The sequence below is a fragment of the Ostrinia nubilalis genome, chromosome 10, assembly GCF_963855985.1.
Source record: "Ostrinia nubilalis chromosome 10, ilOstNubi1.1, whole genome shotgun sequence".
Taxonomy (NCBI): Eukaryota; Metazoa; Arthropoda; class Insecta; order Lepidoptera; family Crambidae; genus Ostrinia; species Ostrinia nubilalis.
Window position 1 is genome coordinate 7,948,347 of NC_087097.1, and position 17,742 is coordinate 7,966,088.

General features: G+C 37.5%; 1 protein-coding gene across 1 annotated transcript; it reads right to left on the reverse strand.

Annotated features, from left to right (window-relative positions):
* Nucleotides 1-10,601: 10,601 nt before the first annotated feature.
* LOC135075093 (UDP-glycosyltransferase UGT5-like) lies at nucleotides 10,602-17,094 on the reverse strand. The gene is made up of 4 exons (XM_063969430.1): nucleotides 16,679-17,094; nucleotides 15,690-16,288; nucleotides 11,976-12,198; nucleotides 10,602-11,306 (listed from the first exon to the last, which is right to left on the reverse strand). The coding sequence occupies exons 1-4, from the start codon at nucleotides 16,911-16,913 to the stop codon at nucleotides 10,795-10,797; spliced, it is 1,569 nt and encodes a 522-aa protein (XP_063825500.1). The 5' UTR covers nucleotides 16,914-17,094; the 3' UTR covers nucleotides 10,602-10,794.
* Between the last annotated feature and the right edge of the window lie 648 nt (nucleotides 17,095-17,742).

The window sequence follows — 17,742 nt, forward strand, 5'->3', positions numbered from 1 at the left end:
ACGTAGTGGCAAAAACGTTGATGGTATTAACAATGCGGTAGACGTAATTCTTTAAAGATTCGCTGAACCGAGGTTTCCATGTGGTAATGAAGAAATAAGTAATTAGAGGTACAGATGGTAAACGCTTTTAGACTTTATTTTCTAGCTTAAAGAGCTACATTAATGCTGCAGTTCATGCGAAGTTCTCATAAAATAATGTAGGATTAACTAATAGAAAATATAAAACAAAAAATGATTTTTTATATTCACCTTTTAAGGCTGAGGGCTCTAAAATGCAGTGCTTTATTTCTCAAAGTACGCATATGTAATTTATAAACAAACGCTTTCAATTTTCCCAACCCTCCCCTTCTAACACTCAAACAAACGCCAAGAGTGAAATATTTAAAAGTCTAACGGTCGCTGGCACATCTCTAACCGTGTGACGTTTCCAAATTAGGACATCACGGTAACTCCCCCGAAATATAAATGGAATTGTCGTGTAGCTCGCCGCGTTGAGATGCGAGATAATCTGAGTAGTTACACCCTGTCTACTAACTCAAGTTTTGTCGCCACCGGAGGCGGGAAGCGAGTTTCAATGACGGCTTCAAGTAGTTTATAAATATTTAATGCAATTTATGCGCTTTGAGGGAAGTTTGCGAAGCTGTTTTGATAGTAAAAGTGATGTTGGCAAACTGTGACTGAGATAGTTAGTTCGTTTTGGAACAGTTTCATTTTTGAAAAATAAGAACCTCGGATATCAAACAGTCCTCGAACAAAAGTCCGCTCAGAATTAAAATTTAATCATTGTATAATTATAATTTATTTCTTAGCATTTAGTTTCCAGACAGTTGTAGACACGTTATTTTAGCACCTCATGTCCATAGTTTTCCCAAAAGTTCAATACAAATAAAATTGCGACTATGGTGATAAAATGGTCGATGTGATAATATTCTTAGAGACGTCAAGGTGTACCTAACCTATTTCAAGAGACAAAAAACGAACTAAAATTAAAATTATATCTTCAAACAGCCAAAAATGACTTATGCATTATAAGAACTTCACTGAATACATGATGTTCTTTGAATGTATTATCTGCTAGTCCCTAATATTACTCGTAGTCCCTAATATTACTCGTAATATCTATTTTACAGATTTTACTTAACAATAAATTGACTTTACTCAACATAAATAAACGGAAAGTACTCAAGATTGAGCAAACGTCTTCCGAATAATAAAGTAATTTTGCATATGAGCTACTAAAAGTTATTTGGAAAGATAAATGACCTCTCTGCTGAGATCAATAAATCTTCATTAATTCTCTTATTCAGCTTTCGTAATTAATTCATTAACAAGTTCAACTCACAAAAGTACAATAGCTCCTTAAAGGCCGTTCTTGGGACTGCTTTTCTAATTTAGAAGTTGGACTGCGAAACAAACTGACTGTTTTAAAAATAATAATTAAATTTAATTGCTTTTACATTAATTCTTAGAACCTTTAGGTATTAGTAGCTTTGCAAAGGGATAGACATGAAAAACTGAATTTTACCTTTTTTTTATATTACAGGAGGCAAACGAGCAGACGGATCACCTAATGGTAAGTTTTTACCTGGAATATAAAAGTCTATTCTCTGGAATAACAGAATCAAGTTTATAAAAATCAAAACATACCAATACCTTAAGAAAGTCAAAACCCCAATAGGTAATTGAAGCATTTTCTTTTTCACATAAAATACAGTCAGAGTCAAATAATTCGTGAAACCCAAAGTAGCCAAAAAGTTCGCGTCACGCTTCTTTGTTACAATCACAATAAGGTTGTGTGTAACTTTTTGGCCTCTTTGGCTAGCACGAACTATTTGACGATGATACCTAGGTAATTAAGTTACTAATAGAGCAACCAGGGCAATAAACTACACTACAGATACAGTGCAGTGATACTATACTTACTTGTTTTTAACTACCACGTACAGGCAGATAACAAATGGGCACAATGCAAACTGCAAGCTTCCTCGGCTACTGTAACTCATACAATGCATTATGTGTTATGTGCGTGCACATTATCATTTGTTTTGCATTATGCTAGTTCCTGAATAGACAAAGGGAAAATATAATAATTTTAAATAACTTTACTCTAGTTCAACTAATTTACCTAATATATTTTTGTAAATACTTATTTACTTTTTGATATTAATTTAATTTATCGTGTATTTTGTTTCATTGCAGAAAAAATCAACGCCAATAGCCGAAGGAAGAGAAAAATAGAAAAAAAGAAAACGTGGAGTACCCCTTTGTATGACAGGTAATAAGAAAGTACCTAACTGACAATTTGAAATGTAAGCAATAAAACATGACATCAACATATTCATGAAACACCAGGCCAATGATGTACTATTTATCCAATGAGCACATCTCTCGCTTTTTTCCATCATCCAGCAATTTCCAGATTGTAATCAATTATCTTGGTCTGCGTCTCACAATGAAAAGCCCAATCGATAACCTTAAGAAATATGAAATAATGAAGCTTAATTTGTAACATAATAAATGCAGTCAAAAATATCCGGAGTAGGTATCATGTACATCCTAAAACGATTCGACTTATTTAAATCACAAACACATTCCGGCGCTATAACCAAACACGACACTACACAGCAAACACGGTTTTATTCAAAGCTTCATAAATTCAGAATTGTTTAGTCACCAGGTACACAGAATGGCTTTTGAAAAACATTTTCCATTGAATCCTCGATGCCGTTATGACGTGCCGCTGCGAACTTTTTGCGATGAAAAAGGCTGACCGTAGAGGGACGACTGTTGCGTTACACACAACGTCTGGGCATGCAACGTCGCATTGTCTGGAATTAATGAGTTTCAGGAACCGTTATACTAACATAGTGAAACGTTGGTGAAACGGTAGGATTTGAAGAAGAATCTTCGTTATTTAGATACAAGTTAGACATGAAATAACTGTGACCGCTGAAAACGTGATATTCTTTGAAATGTGACTAGGAGGTTTTTATAAGAGAAAAATAACTAAATTATGATTCTGTTGATATTCAAGCTGTGCATTATTATGTTCAAATACTTTTCAGTAAGTCACAAACTTGACGGAAATTATATCTCAAAAGTATTTAAAGCACAACACCAATCCAATTAACCTTTTGTCACTAAACTTTGTGGTTAACGATTTGCTTGTTTTTCTTCGTTATCTAATTAACAGGAGTCCATGACGTAGTGGAACAAAGGAGAAGACCACACATCGCCTCACTTCATAACCTCGCTCGGATCAAGCCCTTGTTTAGCGCCCGCCGAAATTGTTTCCAAATTAATATGCCGGCTTAAAACATCAGCATTTTCCCCGAAAACAAATGAACTTACACAAGTATAATTGAAGTATCTTACGCAACACCAACTGTTATTATTAATCGCGGATCCGCGTCTCGGAATAATGTTTATTCAAGCAAACACGATACGCCTTATGAAAACGGGGGAGAATTACTGTGACGACGTTTTCGTACTGATTTTCATTTCCCGCTGCGCTTTGGCGTTAATACCGAACGATCCAGAAGTTTTAATTGCAAACTCTTAATGAGGTAGGTGACAGGCTTAAAATAGGCCACTGCCTACTGGCACATAAACAAAATGAACGCAACGGTTTATTAAATCTGAAGAATTTAAGTAGGCACGAGTAGGTAAGAATTTTCATTTCGTAAATATTGGTTCCCATTTTAATATGAAATGAGTTTGCCTGGTGAACAAACAGGGCGAATTTAAAGGAGGCTCTTTTTTAAAAAGCTTAACATATCTTTTGATTATTTTTGTGCGAGATATTTTTTATGTAAAGTCAACAGAGATTAAAAGTTTTCGTTAAAAAATCGCAGTTATTACAACTAAATGGGATTTACAGTGCTTATTTAGATGTGCTGTAGGTACATAAATCGAATGATTCAAAATTGAGTTCTCGCACACTGTGAAAGGTTCATCATTCATCAGAGCAATTCTACGAAGAATTCTCGTGTCAATTTTGCATATCGACTGGTGAGATTCCGTGTAAACCCAAATTTTTGGGTCCAAAACAAAAAGTTTGCTCCGAAAGGCCCGCATTGTCCCGTCGTGCCCGAATCCGTTCCACTGCAGGCTTGTCTCATAAATAAAGCAGGGCTAAAACGTCGCCTGGTGAAACGGTCTATGCGTCCACCGCGAATAATTAGACAAATATTTGAACGAAACAGTGCTGTTTGGACAGCGAGTATGGGCGGGCGCACCGCTTTTGTCCGCCGTACTTGCGCGGTGACGACACGGCAAGACTTATGAATTCCAAATGCAGCCCTTGAATCCGTCCGTCCTCTTTAACGCAGGTTCATTTTGTTAGCTACTGTGATCTTGGCGTCTTTGTTTGATGACGTTTTTATTCACGTTGCAGCTTCTGTGATACTAATCTTCAATGGCAAATAGGTACTATAGCTAAATAAAGAGCAAAACAACAAGTGGAAAATAGCGTGAAAACTTTTATTTTCAAATACCAGCTTTTACAAGTTAAATTATACTTTATATGGCATATTCCTGCTGAGTAGGAGTAGGTAGCTTTTGCCAACTTTTTACTCGTATAACAAAAACATGAAATTATGAAATGCAGGCATGCATCATTGTTCCATTGTTGTTCCAAATATCGATTTTTTTCATTGATACTGAAATTCCAATGATATAAATTAGTGGAAATCAATGGATTGGATAAATAGAAGTCTCTACTTATGTAGAGCGTTGTTACTCATACAGAGCATCGATTATACCGTATTCGTTTAGGTACATAATAAATCAGCAGCTGGTCTAGTTAGTTAGATAATTAGATATTTAATCATGACTAGACCATTTTAATAAATTACAGATGAATAGGCCATTTTTCGTGATAATGGGATTAGTAACTTATTGTTTAACAAATTAACGATAATTGTTTTCACGTTTCATGACGCAGAAGCAAATTATTTCAGAAGTCAAATTTGTCTCTTAAACTAATTTTAATTTTCCAAGAGTTATTGAATTCGTACCAAACCCTTTGATTGTTATCAAACAAATGAGTGAAAAGTCGTTTAATATCTAAACCAAATTGACCTTTATCCTTCGGGTGTGTGAAGTCAAACAAAAGGCCTGGGTTTCGGGCCCGGAAGGCCACTAAGGGTGGGTTGCACCATCTAATTTTGACCGTAACTTTAACAATAACGGTGTTTTTGTATGGAGTTTGACAGATTTTTGACGTTTGTCAAAGTTAAAGTAAGATGGTGCAACCCAGCCTAAGAGTTATAACGAGCCCTCTCATAACTACAATTGTCGTTACGAGGGCAAAGGTTCCCGATTTGAATATTCTAAAGACCTACAATTGCCTTTGTAGAGCCTCTTATTAGTTATACGACGGCCATTAATTATCCAACCGTAATACTGATTTATTCATACGCAACTAAAATAATATTACATGGAGGCAATTTTCATTTTAAACCCTGCTCGAATGAGTTAAGGTTTCACCTGCTAAAGTTATTTCAAATGCTAAAATATTTTTCAAATGAGAGCATCCATTTTATCTTCCTTTAACCGTTTAATTAACGGATAGTAAGGTAAGTAAATTTAATTAACACACAACTTATTTCTATTACATACTTATATGCATTAGATTTTATAATAACTGTAATTATAACTGAAGGAATTGTAGCTTTTGTGGTAAATAAAAGAAATATTAAGGTTAATAACTTTCTATTCGGTTTAGAGCGCACACGAATCACAGAGTTCAAAATGGCAGTAACAATAGTGTCAACATGAAAAAACTAAACGGATTTCCGTATTGCCAACATACATAATAAAATGGTTGCGTTCCATTTATTCTAACACCCACCCCTGGAACGTAACCCCATTTTAGTTACACAATACAAATGCTTATCAGCGGTAGTACCCTTAGTTAAATTATCAGCAATCATGTTTTCACCTTTAACATAACAAAATTTAACATTTAAATTATTAACATGATCCTTCAGAAAATGATAACGAATGTCTATATGCTTAGACCTAGGTAAGTAACAGTCATTCATAGATAACTTGATCGCACTCTGGTTGTCACTGAAGATGACGAGAGGGCTGTGCGGCGGCTGGCCGAGCTCGCCGTGCAGCTGCTGCAGCCACAACGCTTCCTGCGTCGCGGAGGACATCGACATGTACTCGGCTTCGGCTGTCGACAAGGCAACAGTCTGCTGTTTATGTGACCGCCAAGAGATGGCGCCACCCTGTAACATAAAAATGTAACCTGTGCACGATTTTCGGTCGCACACATCTCCTGCCCAATCTGCATCACAATATCCTGTGATTTTCTCATTACCATCTTTGGTGTAAATCAATTTCAAATCTTTTGTGCCCTGTAGATATCGAAATATTCTCTTCACTGCAGTCCAATGCGTAGCCTTGGGATTGTTGTTGAATCTGCTCAGTGTGTTAACTGCAAATGATATATCTGGCCGGGTAACCTGAGCCAGATAAAGTAAGGAACCAATAGCTTGTTGATATGGACAGTTTATCAATGCTTCTTGTTCTTCATTTTCATTAAACTTCATACCAACTTCAATAGGTGTTTTCACAGGTTTGCAGTCCGACATTCTGAATCTTGCTAAAATTTCTTTAATATATTTCTCCTGATCTAATACAACATCACTTCCACACCTAGTGATGTGCATGCCCAAGCACTGGCTAGCTGGGCCTAGATCTTTCATTTCCAAGTGTTCTTTTAATTTTTCCTTAAATAACATCTTTGTAGACTCTTGAGCAGTAAATAAAATTAGATCATCAACCCAGACAGCTATAAATGTGTTCTGTTCTATATTGAAATAAACACATGGATCTGTTTTCGATTGTTGCATTCCCAACTCATGTAGGACTTTGTTAAGTTTGACATTCCAAAGCCTACTGGCCTGTTTTAGCCCATATATCGATTTATGTAAAATGCATACCTGAGATCCCTGTTTATACTGTTCTGGTTGCTCCATATAGATAGTTTTATCTATCTCTCCTTGCAAAAAGGCTGATACAGCATCCATTTGATCTATTTCCAGATTATATTTAGCTGCCAATGCAAACAAGTAGCGGATAGTGGTGTACCTGACAACTGGTGAGTATGTTTCTTCATAGTCTAATCCATTTCTCTGAGCATAGCCTTTTATTACAAGCCTAGCCTTGTAACTGATGATATTTCCACTCTGGTCGGTTTTCGTTTTGAATACCCACTTATAGGGTAGAGCCTTTTTCCCCGGTGGAAGGTCTGTCAAACTCCAGGTTTCATTTTTCATTAAAGAATTGTATTCTTTATCCATTGCCTTCTTCCATTCTGTGGCTTGAGGTGATGACAGAGCCTCTTCAACAGTCTGTGGATCAGATGAGTCAGTGTACAAACAAAAATAACTATTTTTGTCACTCTCTTTATTCCTTTGCCTCTGAGACCGCAATGATCTTACTGTGATGTTGCTGTTAACATCCTGCTGCCGTCTCACTGAACACGGTGGATGGTAAGTTTCATCAGAATCTCCAACATCAGTTTCATACTCACTTGAGTCTTCATGGACATCCGAGTCATTGGGCTCCGGAGTGAGTATTTCGGGATCAGAACTGTCTTTGCTGCTCTCTCTTTCCACTGTATCACAATCAACAGGGAGATTTGCATGTGTATTCACAGTTTCTATAAAAGTGACATCTCTACTTTTTACTATTTTCTTTGTTTCAGGGTCAAACAATCGGTAACCCTTCGAGTTTTCACAATAGCCAACTAGTATCATCCTTGATGATTTCTTGTCCCACTTTTGGCGTTTTTCTTTTGGAACATAGACCATAGCAACAGAGCCAAATATCTTCATGTGTGACAAGTTGGGTTTCCGTCCTTTCCAAATTTCAAAAGGAGTTTTACCTTTTAGTGCCTTTGTTGGTGACCGGTTGACAACATATGCTGCAGTCGCCACAGCTTCAGCCCACAAGCGCTTTTCCAAACCAGCATAAAATAGCATGCACCTCGCTCGCTCAACCAAGGTTCGGTTCATCCGTTCAGCGAGGCCGTTGTGCTGAGGCGTGTAGGGAGTGGACGTCTGGTGAACAATACCATGATTAGACAAAAACTTCTCAAAATTATGATTACAATATTCTTTGCCATTATCTGTGCGTACCTATAATTTTGATTTTGTGGTCCAATTCATTCTCTACCTTTGACTTGAAATCCTTAAAGGTGTCCAGAACATTCATTTTATCTTTGAGAAAGTACAAATGGACCTTTCGGGTAAAGTCGTCGATGAAAGTGATAAAGTATTTCATACCTCCATATGATATGTTCTCCATCGGGCCGCACAAATCAGAATGTATTAGTTCCAGTGGTCTTGTTGCTCTGGAACCAACATTTTTGAACGGCAGTCTGGCTTGTTTCCCTTCCAGACAGTGGGTACAGGTGACATTACTTACATTCTGAGTCAGAGTCACACCCTCAGCACAACCAGGCAGCTTCTTCACATCTGTAACATTCAGATGGCCCATACGTAAATGCCATAAGTAAACATTATTACAGTTTATGTCACTAGATGATAAGTGAGCCATTTCTCCGCTAGTGTCCATGATATACAAGTTATTATTTAATGTTGCAGTACATATGATGTCTCCTTTGATGTTTCTAATAAAACATCCTCTGTTATCAAATGTAACATTAAATCCACCTTTCACTATAGTGCTAACTGAGAGAAGATTAGCAGCTAGTCCAGGAACAAATAAAACATTTTTTACCTGAATTTTATGTTCCTTATTTACTTGAATATCTACACAACCAACTCCCTTGACAGCCAATGGTTCCCTGTTGGCAACTGTAATGTGTTTCACTGACGGCTCGGTGACATTGTACATCCAGTCTTCTCTACTTGTCATGTGCATGGATGCACCGGAGTCAATCAACCATTTATCACTGTTGTCACCAATGGTAGCTGAAAAAGCTGCAACAAAACTAGAAGTTTCTCCTTTACTACTTGTAGTTGATGGTTTCTTTGGCTGCTTACAAAACTTTGCAAAATGTCCTTGTTTGTTGCAATTAAAACATCTCGGTCCTTTTGATTTAGGTGGCTGCTCTTTGCTCTTCGTTTTCTTGGAGTTTGTATAGAATGCAGTAGATGTTGATATTTTTATTTCCTGAATAAGTTTGGATTTCACCGTGTCAGCACTAATTACTATACCAGAACTCTCCAGCCCCATGATCATGGGCTTATATTCATCAGACAGTCCAGCCAACATTAGGGTTCCGAGCCACTCATCGTTCACATCAAATCCTATGTTCCGCAGTTTGTGCGCTGTGGTCATTATCTTACTGACATAGGTTTCAACACTGTTACTCGATTCTAAAGTGGTGTTTATCAAGTCTTTAAGCAAACCAACTCTTCTTGTAAGGCCATTGTCATCAAAAGCTCTCTGTAAGCTATCCCACACCTGTTTTGCCGTTGAGCATTCCTGAACATGGACATAATTCTGGGGATCCAGTAGCAAAATTAGCTTGGCCTTCGCCTTGACATCCTTGGCAGCATCAACAGGTTTGTTATCAGGCGGTTCCACACAGCACCACAAATCCTCGTGCTCTAAATATGTTTTCATGCTGAATTTCCAGGTGGCAAAGTTCTCTCGCCTGATCAGCTTTTCGAGACTGAACATATTTGCACTCATCCTGACGCGTTTTCACCAGATTAAGCAAGCAAGCAAACGTTTTTCTGCAAACACGTTGTTGTACATAACCTCAATACGGACTTCAATTGGAATTTCACCGACTGATTGAAGATTTTCTGATTTCTTCCAGATTTACCACAACTACGCTCTGCTACCATGAAGGAATTGTAGCTTTTGTGGTAAATAAAAGAAATATTAAGGTTAATAACTTTCTATTCGGTTTAGAGCGCACACGAATCACAGAGTTCAAAATGGCAGTAACAATAGTGTCAACATGAAAAAACTAAACGGATTTCCGTATTGCCAACATACATAATAAAATGGTTGCGTTCCATTTATTCGAACAATAACGTAACGTTGTACTTATAATTAAATATAGTTTCACAGAAAAAAATACACTCAACATCAAATAAACCGCACCTTCCGCGACGTGAACTTTAAAGATTTTCTTCTGACACAATCATGGTGCCCCAACAATATTGGTGTTATTTGAAAGCCCAATAAATATCCTTAAAGAAAAACACATTTAATTTCTAAATAAATGATTATCATATACCATAAATGTGACTTGAAAAGAGACCTCACTTTGGGCTCACCTCTGGGATCAATTAGACCAAATTGTATGGTTATAAAACTAAATAATGATCACACGTGTCCTCTTTAACAGATGGATACCGATTAATCCCAACTTAACAGTTTTATAGCCATAAAAGTTGGCTCAAGCGTAATAGAATATTTTTTGAAGAAGTGACTCTGGATCCTTCTAAAGACACATTTTTGGGGTAAAAACCTTTCCTTTAATGAAATGAAGCTTAGAACTAGGCTTTTAAATGGTGTCAATATTGGTGGAAAGTGGGGATGCATACGTTTGAAAGTGCTTGTTGCGGGAGGTGCGATTTATTTGATGTTGAGTGTATTATGTCGAAGTTCATTTTATATTCGGATTTAAAAAAAACGCCATCTATGAAACTGAAAAAGAACTTTTCTGGCGCTGAAACGCTTTCACATTGTTTTACACTAAGGTTGTTGCTGTTTGCAAGTTAGTTCAGTGCCTTTATGTAAGATGGCTCTTGTGTAGACTGGTACTAATAAAATAGGTAAGTTTGTGATTTTTTATTTCGTCTTAATTTTTTTGCTTTTATTAGTACTAAAAGATTGTGCAATTATAATAAGTGCCCGTACAACAATAAAAACCACATACGCACTAACAATAAAGCTCAATAAAAGAAAAGCAAAAACATCAAGCATGTTGTTTGCGAACCAACTCAATTCATGAGCTGGATTTTTTATGAAATCTGCTCCTTTATTTCTTATAACATATTCTATCCAGTACATCGCTGTATCTAGAGCTGGCATCGGTCTATCTTTGAACCGTTTAGAAATTTCTTGTGCCTTGTTCTTATAAGAATCATCTTTTAGTACTTCATGGAGATTTTTCCTTAGCGTATCCTCATTTATGTCGCGGTACTGTAAGATTTTTCCGAAGCCTAACTTCTGGGCTTGGAGAAGATTGTTGTATTGATCGGCGTAGATAGGCACCCCTATGATAGGAACTCCGTGGAAGATGGCCTCTTGGGTCCCGATGAGACCCCCGTGTGATATGAACACTTTGACGTTTGGATGCGCTGTAACAAAAAATAAAAAAGTTTTTTTTAGCTTACAAAGCATATTACACTACTACACTACTACTACTACACTCGATATTTTAAATGGAATTCTGTCGCTTATTTAGTTGTTGTAGTTGTAGTTGTTGTAAATTGATTTCTTTCAGGATTCTTTACTTTTTGTAATATTTTTAATTAAGTATTTGCCACTAAAAACAGACAGACAGGCAAATTGAAGGCCCTTTTCCACTAGGTACACCCCCGTACAATGTCGTGAAACATTGTCTCTTTGTAAATACAAAGCTGACTCACACTTAAAATCACATGATTAGAAGAGCCATTCTTGTCGGTTTTGTAATAAACTACCTAGTTTACATAAGGACCTAAGTATACTCGTAATATACACATATTTACTTACATAAGTATACATCTAAGCTTACATACATAATAATCTGGGTAGGTACCGCCAATGCCGGTGCGATGCCAAGTCAATTTAATTATTTAAAACATAAAAGATGTTGTTAGGTGAGCTAATTAAGTAGGTAATAACTTAAGACAGAAGGTTCCTTAAGTAGGGACTGAAAAATTAACCGCCTTGATATTACATGGATCTTACAACTTTTTACGATAAAAGAACTTAGTTGCTTGACTTGGTTTTTTACAAGATATTTTTTATGGCATCAAACTTACATAAGACATCCTTTTGTGGGAACCATTTCCGTATCACCACGTTATTTGTTTTGATATCAAAATTATCATCTTCCCACTTCCAAAAAACTGTTTGCTTCAGCTCTGAGAATATTTTCACAAACGCAAGTTTCTTTTCAGGCGGCATTTCAGAGCTGCGGACATTTGAGCCGAAATTCACGTATACAACCCCATGCTTTGATTCGTCCAGGAGTTTTTGTAGATCCTGAAAAAAAAAATGTTTTTAGCGTTAAAATATCGAAGCTTGTAGGTAGGTACCTCTAAAACGACCCCATTTTGTTACTGTAATGAATTGATAGCACTTTATATACATACTAGCTTTTGCCCGCGGCTTCGCCCGCATGAATTTTTTATTTTATTATTTTATTTTTTATTTATACTTCAGCACACAAAGTAACAAATGCACTGTGGCGGACTTAATGCCGGATGGCATTCTCTGCCAGTCAACCACGGGTCATGCAGAAAGAGTAAGGCGGTGCAAAAAATTTACATTTTTGATAATAAACCTACTTACATAAGATTACATAAAATAAATAACATAATACAAATAAATATAATAGACATACACATAAATACATAAACATAATAATATTATAGATGTACACATCACTCATGTCTGAGATAGCGAGAAAATGGAGAAAAAAAGGTCATTCCTTGAAATGTTTGCGCAGAGCCTTTTTGAAAGTAAATTTGGAAGAAGGTTTGCGTAATTTGGCCGGAAGGCCGTTCCAGAGCCGTACAGCGGAGACTAAGAAAGAGTTGGAGATGAAGCCAGTGCTATGATGAGGGGTGGCAAGCTGAAGAGACTGACTAGAGCGAAGATTTCTATTGTGAGTGGAGTGGAGGTACTGAAATTTATCTTTTAAATAAGATAGAGAGTCGGGATTGAAAAGAATTGAATGAAGCATACAAAGTGAACGAAGATATCTACGCTGTCTGATAGGAAGCCAACCAAGCTGCGAGCGAAAAGGTGAGATGTGGTCAAACTTGCGGAGACCGAAGATAAATCTGATGCAGTTGTTCAAAAGGCGGTCCAGCTTGTTTAAAAGTTCCTGTGAGATGTCCGTACAGCATACATCACCATAGTCGAGGATAGGCAGGATCAGAGACTGAGCAAGTAAGATCTTAGTGCTGGAAGGGAGGAAATTTTTAAAGCGGTAGAGTGCCCGCATTGAGCCGATCACCTTCCTACTGACTTCCCTGACATGCTGGGACCAACTCAGAGTGCTGTCAATGAAGAGTCCGAGATTTTTTACGTATGGAGAGAAGTTAACGACAACTCCGTCAAAGACAACACTAGGGACCGATCCCAGATCCAGTTTAGCCAGTTGCCTGGAGCTCCCCAGCACTATCGCCTGACACTTGCCAGGATTGACCCTCACACCGAACTTCCCGGACCAATCGGCGATATTGTGTAGATCAGCATTTAGCCGCGAAACCGCATCAGATATCTCAGAAGGGTCAGCCTGCACGTAGAGTTGGAGGTCGTCAGCGTAGAGATGAAAGGATGAAGAAAGGTGAGAAGTAAGAATGTTGATGAAGACGGAAAAAAGGATAGGTGAGAGTATGCCCCCTTGAGGTACGCCGGTAGCAAGGTCCTTCCACTCCGAGTATGCTCGACCGAATCGCACCGCCTGTCTCCGACCGCGTAGATAGGATGAGAACCATTCCGCGGCCGGTGATGAGACTCCGAGGTGGAGTAGAATGGCAAGAAGGATGTCATGGTCGACCGTGTTGAAGGCGTTAGAGAAATCGATCAATACAAGAACGGTAACGCGTGACTCCTCCATGCCGGCTCTGACGTCATCAACAATTTTCAAGAGTGCAGTGGTAGTGCTGTGTCCCGGGCGGAAGCCAGACTGGAATTGGCTGAGGAGATGGTTTTCTAGAACAAATTTAGAGAATTGCTTGTGAGCAGCAGCTTCGAGGACTTTAGAGAGAAAGGGTAAAATGGAGATAGGACGAAATTGGTTTAATGCGGTAGGGTTGGAGAGTTTGGGTAAAGGGATGACATGGGCGAGTCGCCAAGTGGAAGGGAAACACCCACGATCAAATGAGGAGTTGATGATATGGTTGATAACAGGAAGTAAGTCGTCCAGGATAATGAGTATCATCGCTCTACTAACCTCATCCGGGCCAACAGCTGTTGATTTTATAGAGAGGATGAACTTTTTGGTCTCATCGACGGTGACAGGGGAGAATGAAAAGGAGCTTGGAGAAGAAATAGGAAGAGAGTTTAAGTAAGAGATCGTAGAGAGTTTGGTAGTGTCATGTGGGAGTGAAGGATGAGGAAGGGGCATTACTACAAGAAGCCTTACCAAGACCCAGTGATTTTAAGAATTTCCAGACGTCGGAGCTAGAAGAAGATAGCACACTATCATGAAAGTGACGGCGCTTCGCAGCTCTGGTCAAGTTGTTACAGCGGTTCCTGGCGTATTTGTACGCGTTCCACTTGTCAATAGAACGGTCACCCTTGAAGTTGCGGAATGCCCGGTCGCGCTTTGTCATAGCCGCACGAACCGTACTGGTAATCCAGGGGGCCGGCGGGCGTTTAACGCGAACGGATCGAAGCGGGGCATGCTCGTCAAAAAGCTGCAGTATAAGACTATTGAGCAAGCTGACCTGTGTGTCGACACAATCCGCGTGAGCGATCGCACCCCAATCGAGTGAAGATACGTCAGAGCGGAGTCTCTCGTGATTTATCCTGGCAAAGTTCCTAAGGAGTACTGTTTCAGGTTTATGTTTGGGCGTACGGAGCTTATAACAGAGGAAGATCAGGTCGTGGCGAGAAAAACCCGGTGCGAGCAACTGCCCATGCTTGGATGCGAGCTCCGGACAAGAAACAAGAATTAGATCTAACCAGGTGTCATTTTTAGTTCCGTTCAGTGGGTTTTGCGTGAAAGAGTAACAAACATGTTAATATCCAGACATCCATACAAACTTTCGCATTTTATAATATTAGTAGGATAAGATTACTGTCAATACTGACATATTACAGTCAAAAGGGCGCGTAATCCACGTCGTGAGTTGGTAGCTACTTACTCGCTGATAACCAGCTTCGTGACTTGACGACTTGTGTCATGCCACAAAAGCGGGCGCCTCAATAAAATTAAAAGTATGCTAGGTGCAAACTGTTACATGCAGAATAAAGTAATTTCTATTCTATTCTGTATTAAATATTATTACTGGGCTTATTTATTATACTCTTTTGTAGTTTTTATGTCGTCGTTTTTAAGATGCGTAATATTATGTCAGCGTTTACCTATAATACCTATTCTGTGGCGTTACGATATGACATTAATTAATTCTAAAGACGTATTGGAAACATGCAAAATCGTTATAAAACATTATAAAATAATTATCGCAGAACAGTAGTGTTCTAAATAAAGATCCATGAACAAAGCAGTCACATAATACACAACTCATTGGAGTTGATTGATAAATAGCTATCTATTAAACTAAACGCACTGGCAATTTAAACGATAACTCGCAATTTAAGAAGTTGCCGAGTCTTTGAAATTACATGTTGATTCAAAACGCCGTAAAAAAATTGTTTATAACATAAGATTATCATGATGATGCAAAAACACGTGCATAATGCCCTTCAAGATACAAAATTAAATAAATAAATTTTTACGCGGTGATGTGACCGCTTGGGATTTGATGGGCTAATAAAAATATAGTTTATTTCTTTACCTGAGGTAACTTGCTTGTGCTGCGTGTCAGATGTAATCCACCAACCTCCACAATATTCGGAAGGTAAGCAACCGGGCCGTCAAAACTGAAGTGACTGTTAATCAAGATCAACGCAGCATTTCTCTGCAGCTCATACAAACTTGGCACTGGTTGGGGTAAGTTAGGCAAGTACTTCTTCACAAATTCCTCCTGCTTCTCCAAATACCAGTACTTCCACCACACATACTCATAAACTGTGAAGTATAAGTTCCTGAGTCTCCCCCAGAAGCTGGTCGGGTCCTTAACATCCAAGAATTCTGATACGACAGTCGCCAGCTGCAAGGGATTTCGCGATACAATATTGTGCCTCATGCAGTTTCCATATGTTGTGATGAGCACTAGAGGAGCGTTGTACTTATGAGCTAATGTGAACATAGCTTCCTGGAAGAACTGCTCGCTTATCACTAGGTCGAATTTGTTGTCGTTTGCCAAGAAATGCTTCACTTGAGGCGACTGTAAGGTTACTTTTGTGTGACCCAACCCTCCACGCCATAAGATGATATCGTGGAATTCTTCTGCCGAGATATCCACCATGGTAAACACGTTTGGACGTTTCATCCCTGTAAAGATGATGTGGAAGTATTTAGCTGAATGTTTAAAACCATTATTTAAGAGGTACTACAGTTACAATTTGATTAATATTTGACAACATGAATAAATTTAATTTAAATTAATTTAATTACTGTGGTCAAATTATTTCAATTATGTTACATTCTGTCTGCAATTGAAATATTTTTTCTGGGTCATAAAAAATATTATATTTTATCTGAAAAATACAATCTGCATAAAAAAATACAAAGGCCATTGTCTTTTTATAAGTATTTATTCAACCTAAAGCCACTTCTAAATTAAAAACTGACAATTTTATATTTTGTTGTTCGTTAGAATTTCTTATAGTAGGTACAAAATAGTTTCCGTGGTTCATTAATATTAATCCATTTCTAACTTACCTGTTAATTCCCAGATTTCCTTGTCGTCCACCATTACCTGATGGTAATTAGTGAGGTTTACATCTGTTTTATGTCCAGTGATCACGGTTACATTGTGGCCTCTTTTAGCGAGTTCCAAACCAATTGGCTTCAACATAATATAATGAGATCTCGATGTAAACGGCACAACGTACAAGATATTGGCACACTCGCAACATATTGATAGAAAAATCACTCCTATGCAATACCACAACATGTTTTATTAATTAAAAAATCCTTTACAACTACTTCCCGGCAACTAACACAGTACCATTCCTCAACGCGAAGCAAACTGACTGGCCGCAGTTCAAACAATCATATATTATATGAAGCTATGTAAATATGTATAGGTACTTAGACTCGGATTTTTATTGCTTATGTAACTATGTTACATTATTAAGTACAGTTACAAAAAAAATAATAGTGTCCACGTTATATCCCAAGAGGTATAGCTATGAAATGGGCTAAAAAGTCACGATAAGCACTTTTAATCTACGATTATTAGGTATAAAATTTAACTGACGATACGATCTACAAGTACCTACCTATGTATGATTGTTATTTCCATGATTTAGTAATACATAATTAATTATTACAGATTTTTCCTTATTTTTTCTTTGAAAGGTAGGCAATATTATGTTAATAAACGTAAGATGTAAAAGCTAATTAAGTATCTATTATATCTACAAGCTACGAAGTTTACTTCGTAGACGTAGTTTACTAAATACTTCAGTCAAAACTAGTTTTTACTAGGGGAAACACGTTTTACCTAAAAACAGGTTTTAACTGTAACATAAACATCACGTTTTGAATTCACTTAGCAAGGACAAAGCCATGGTATTTCATGTTACTTATTTTGGCAAATTGATAGTGTCTAAGTTTTTATTTGAGTACAAGACAATTGATATTTACAAGAAACTTTTAAAATGTGATGAAAAAGCTCGTATGATAATTTAGCATAATGATTGTGATAATGATGAAAGGTGAGAAATAAAATTGTGTGTGCCTAATTTAATAATAAACCTAATATTTTAATATTTAAATAA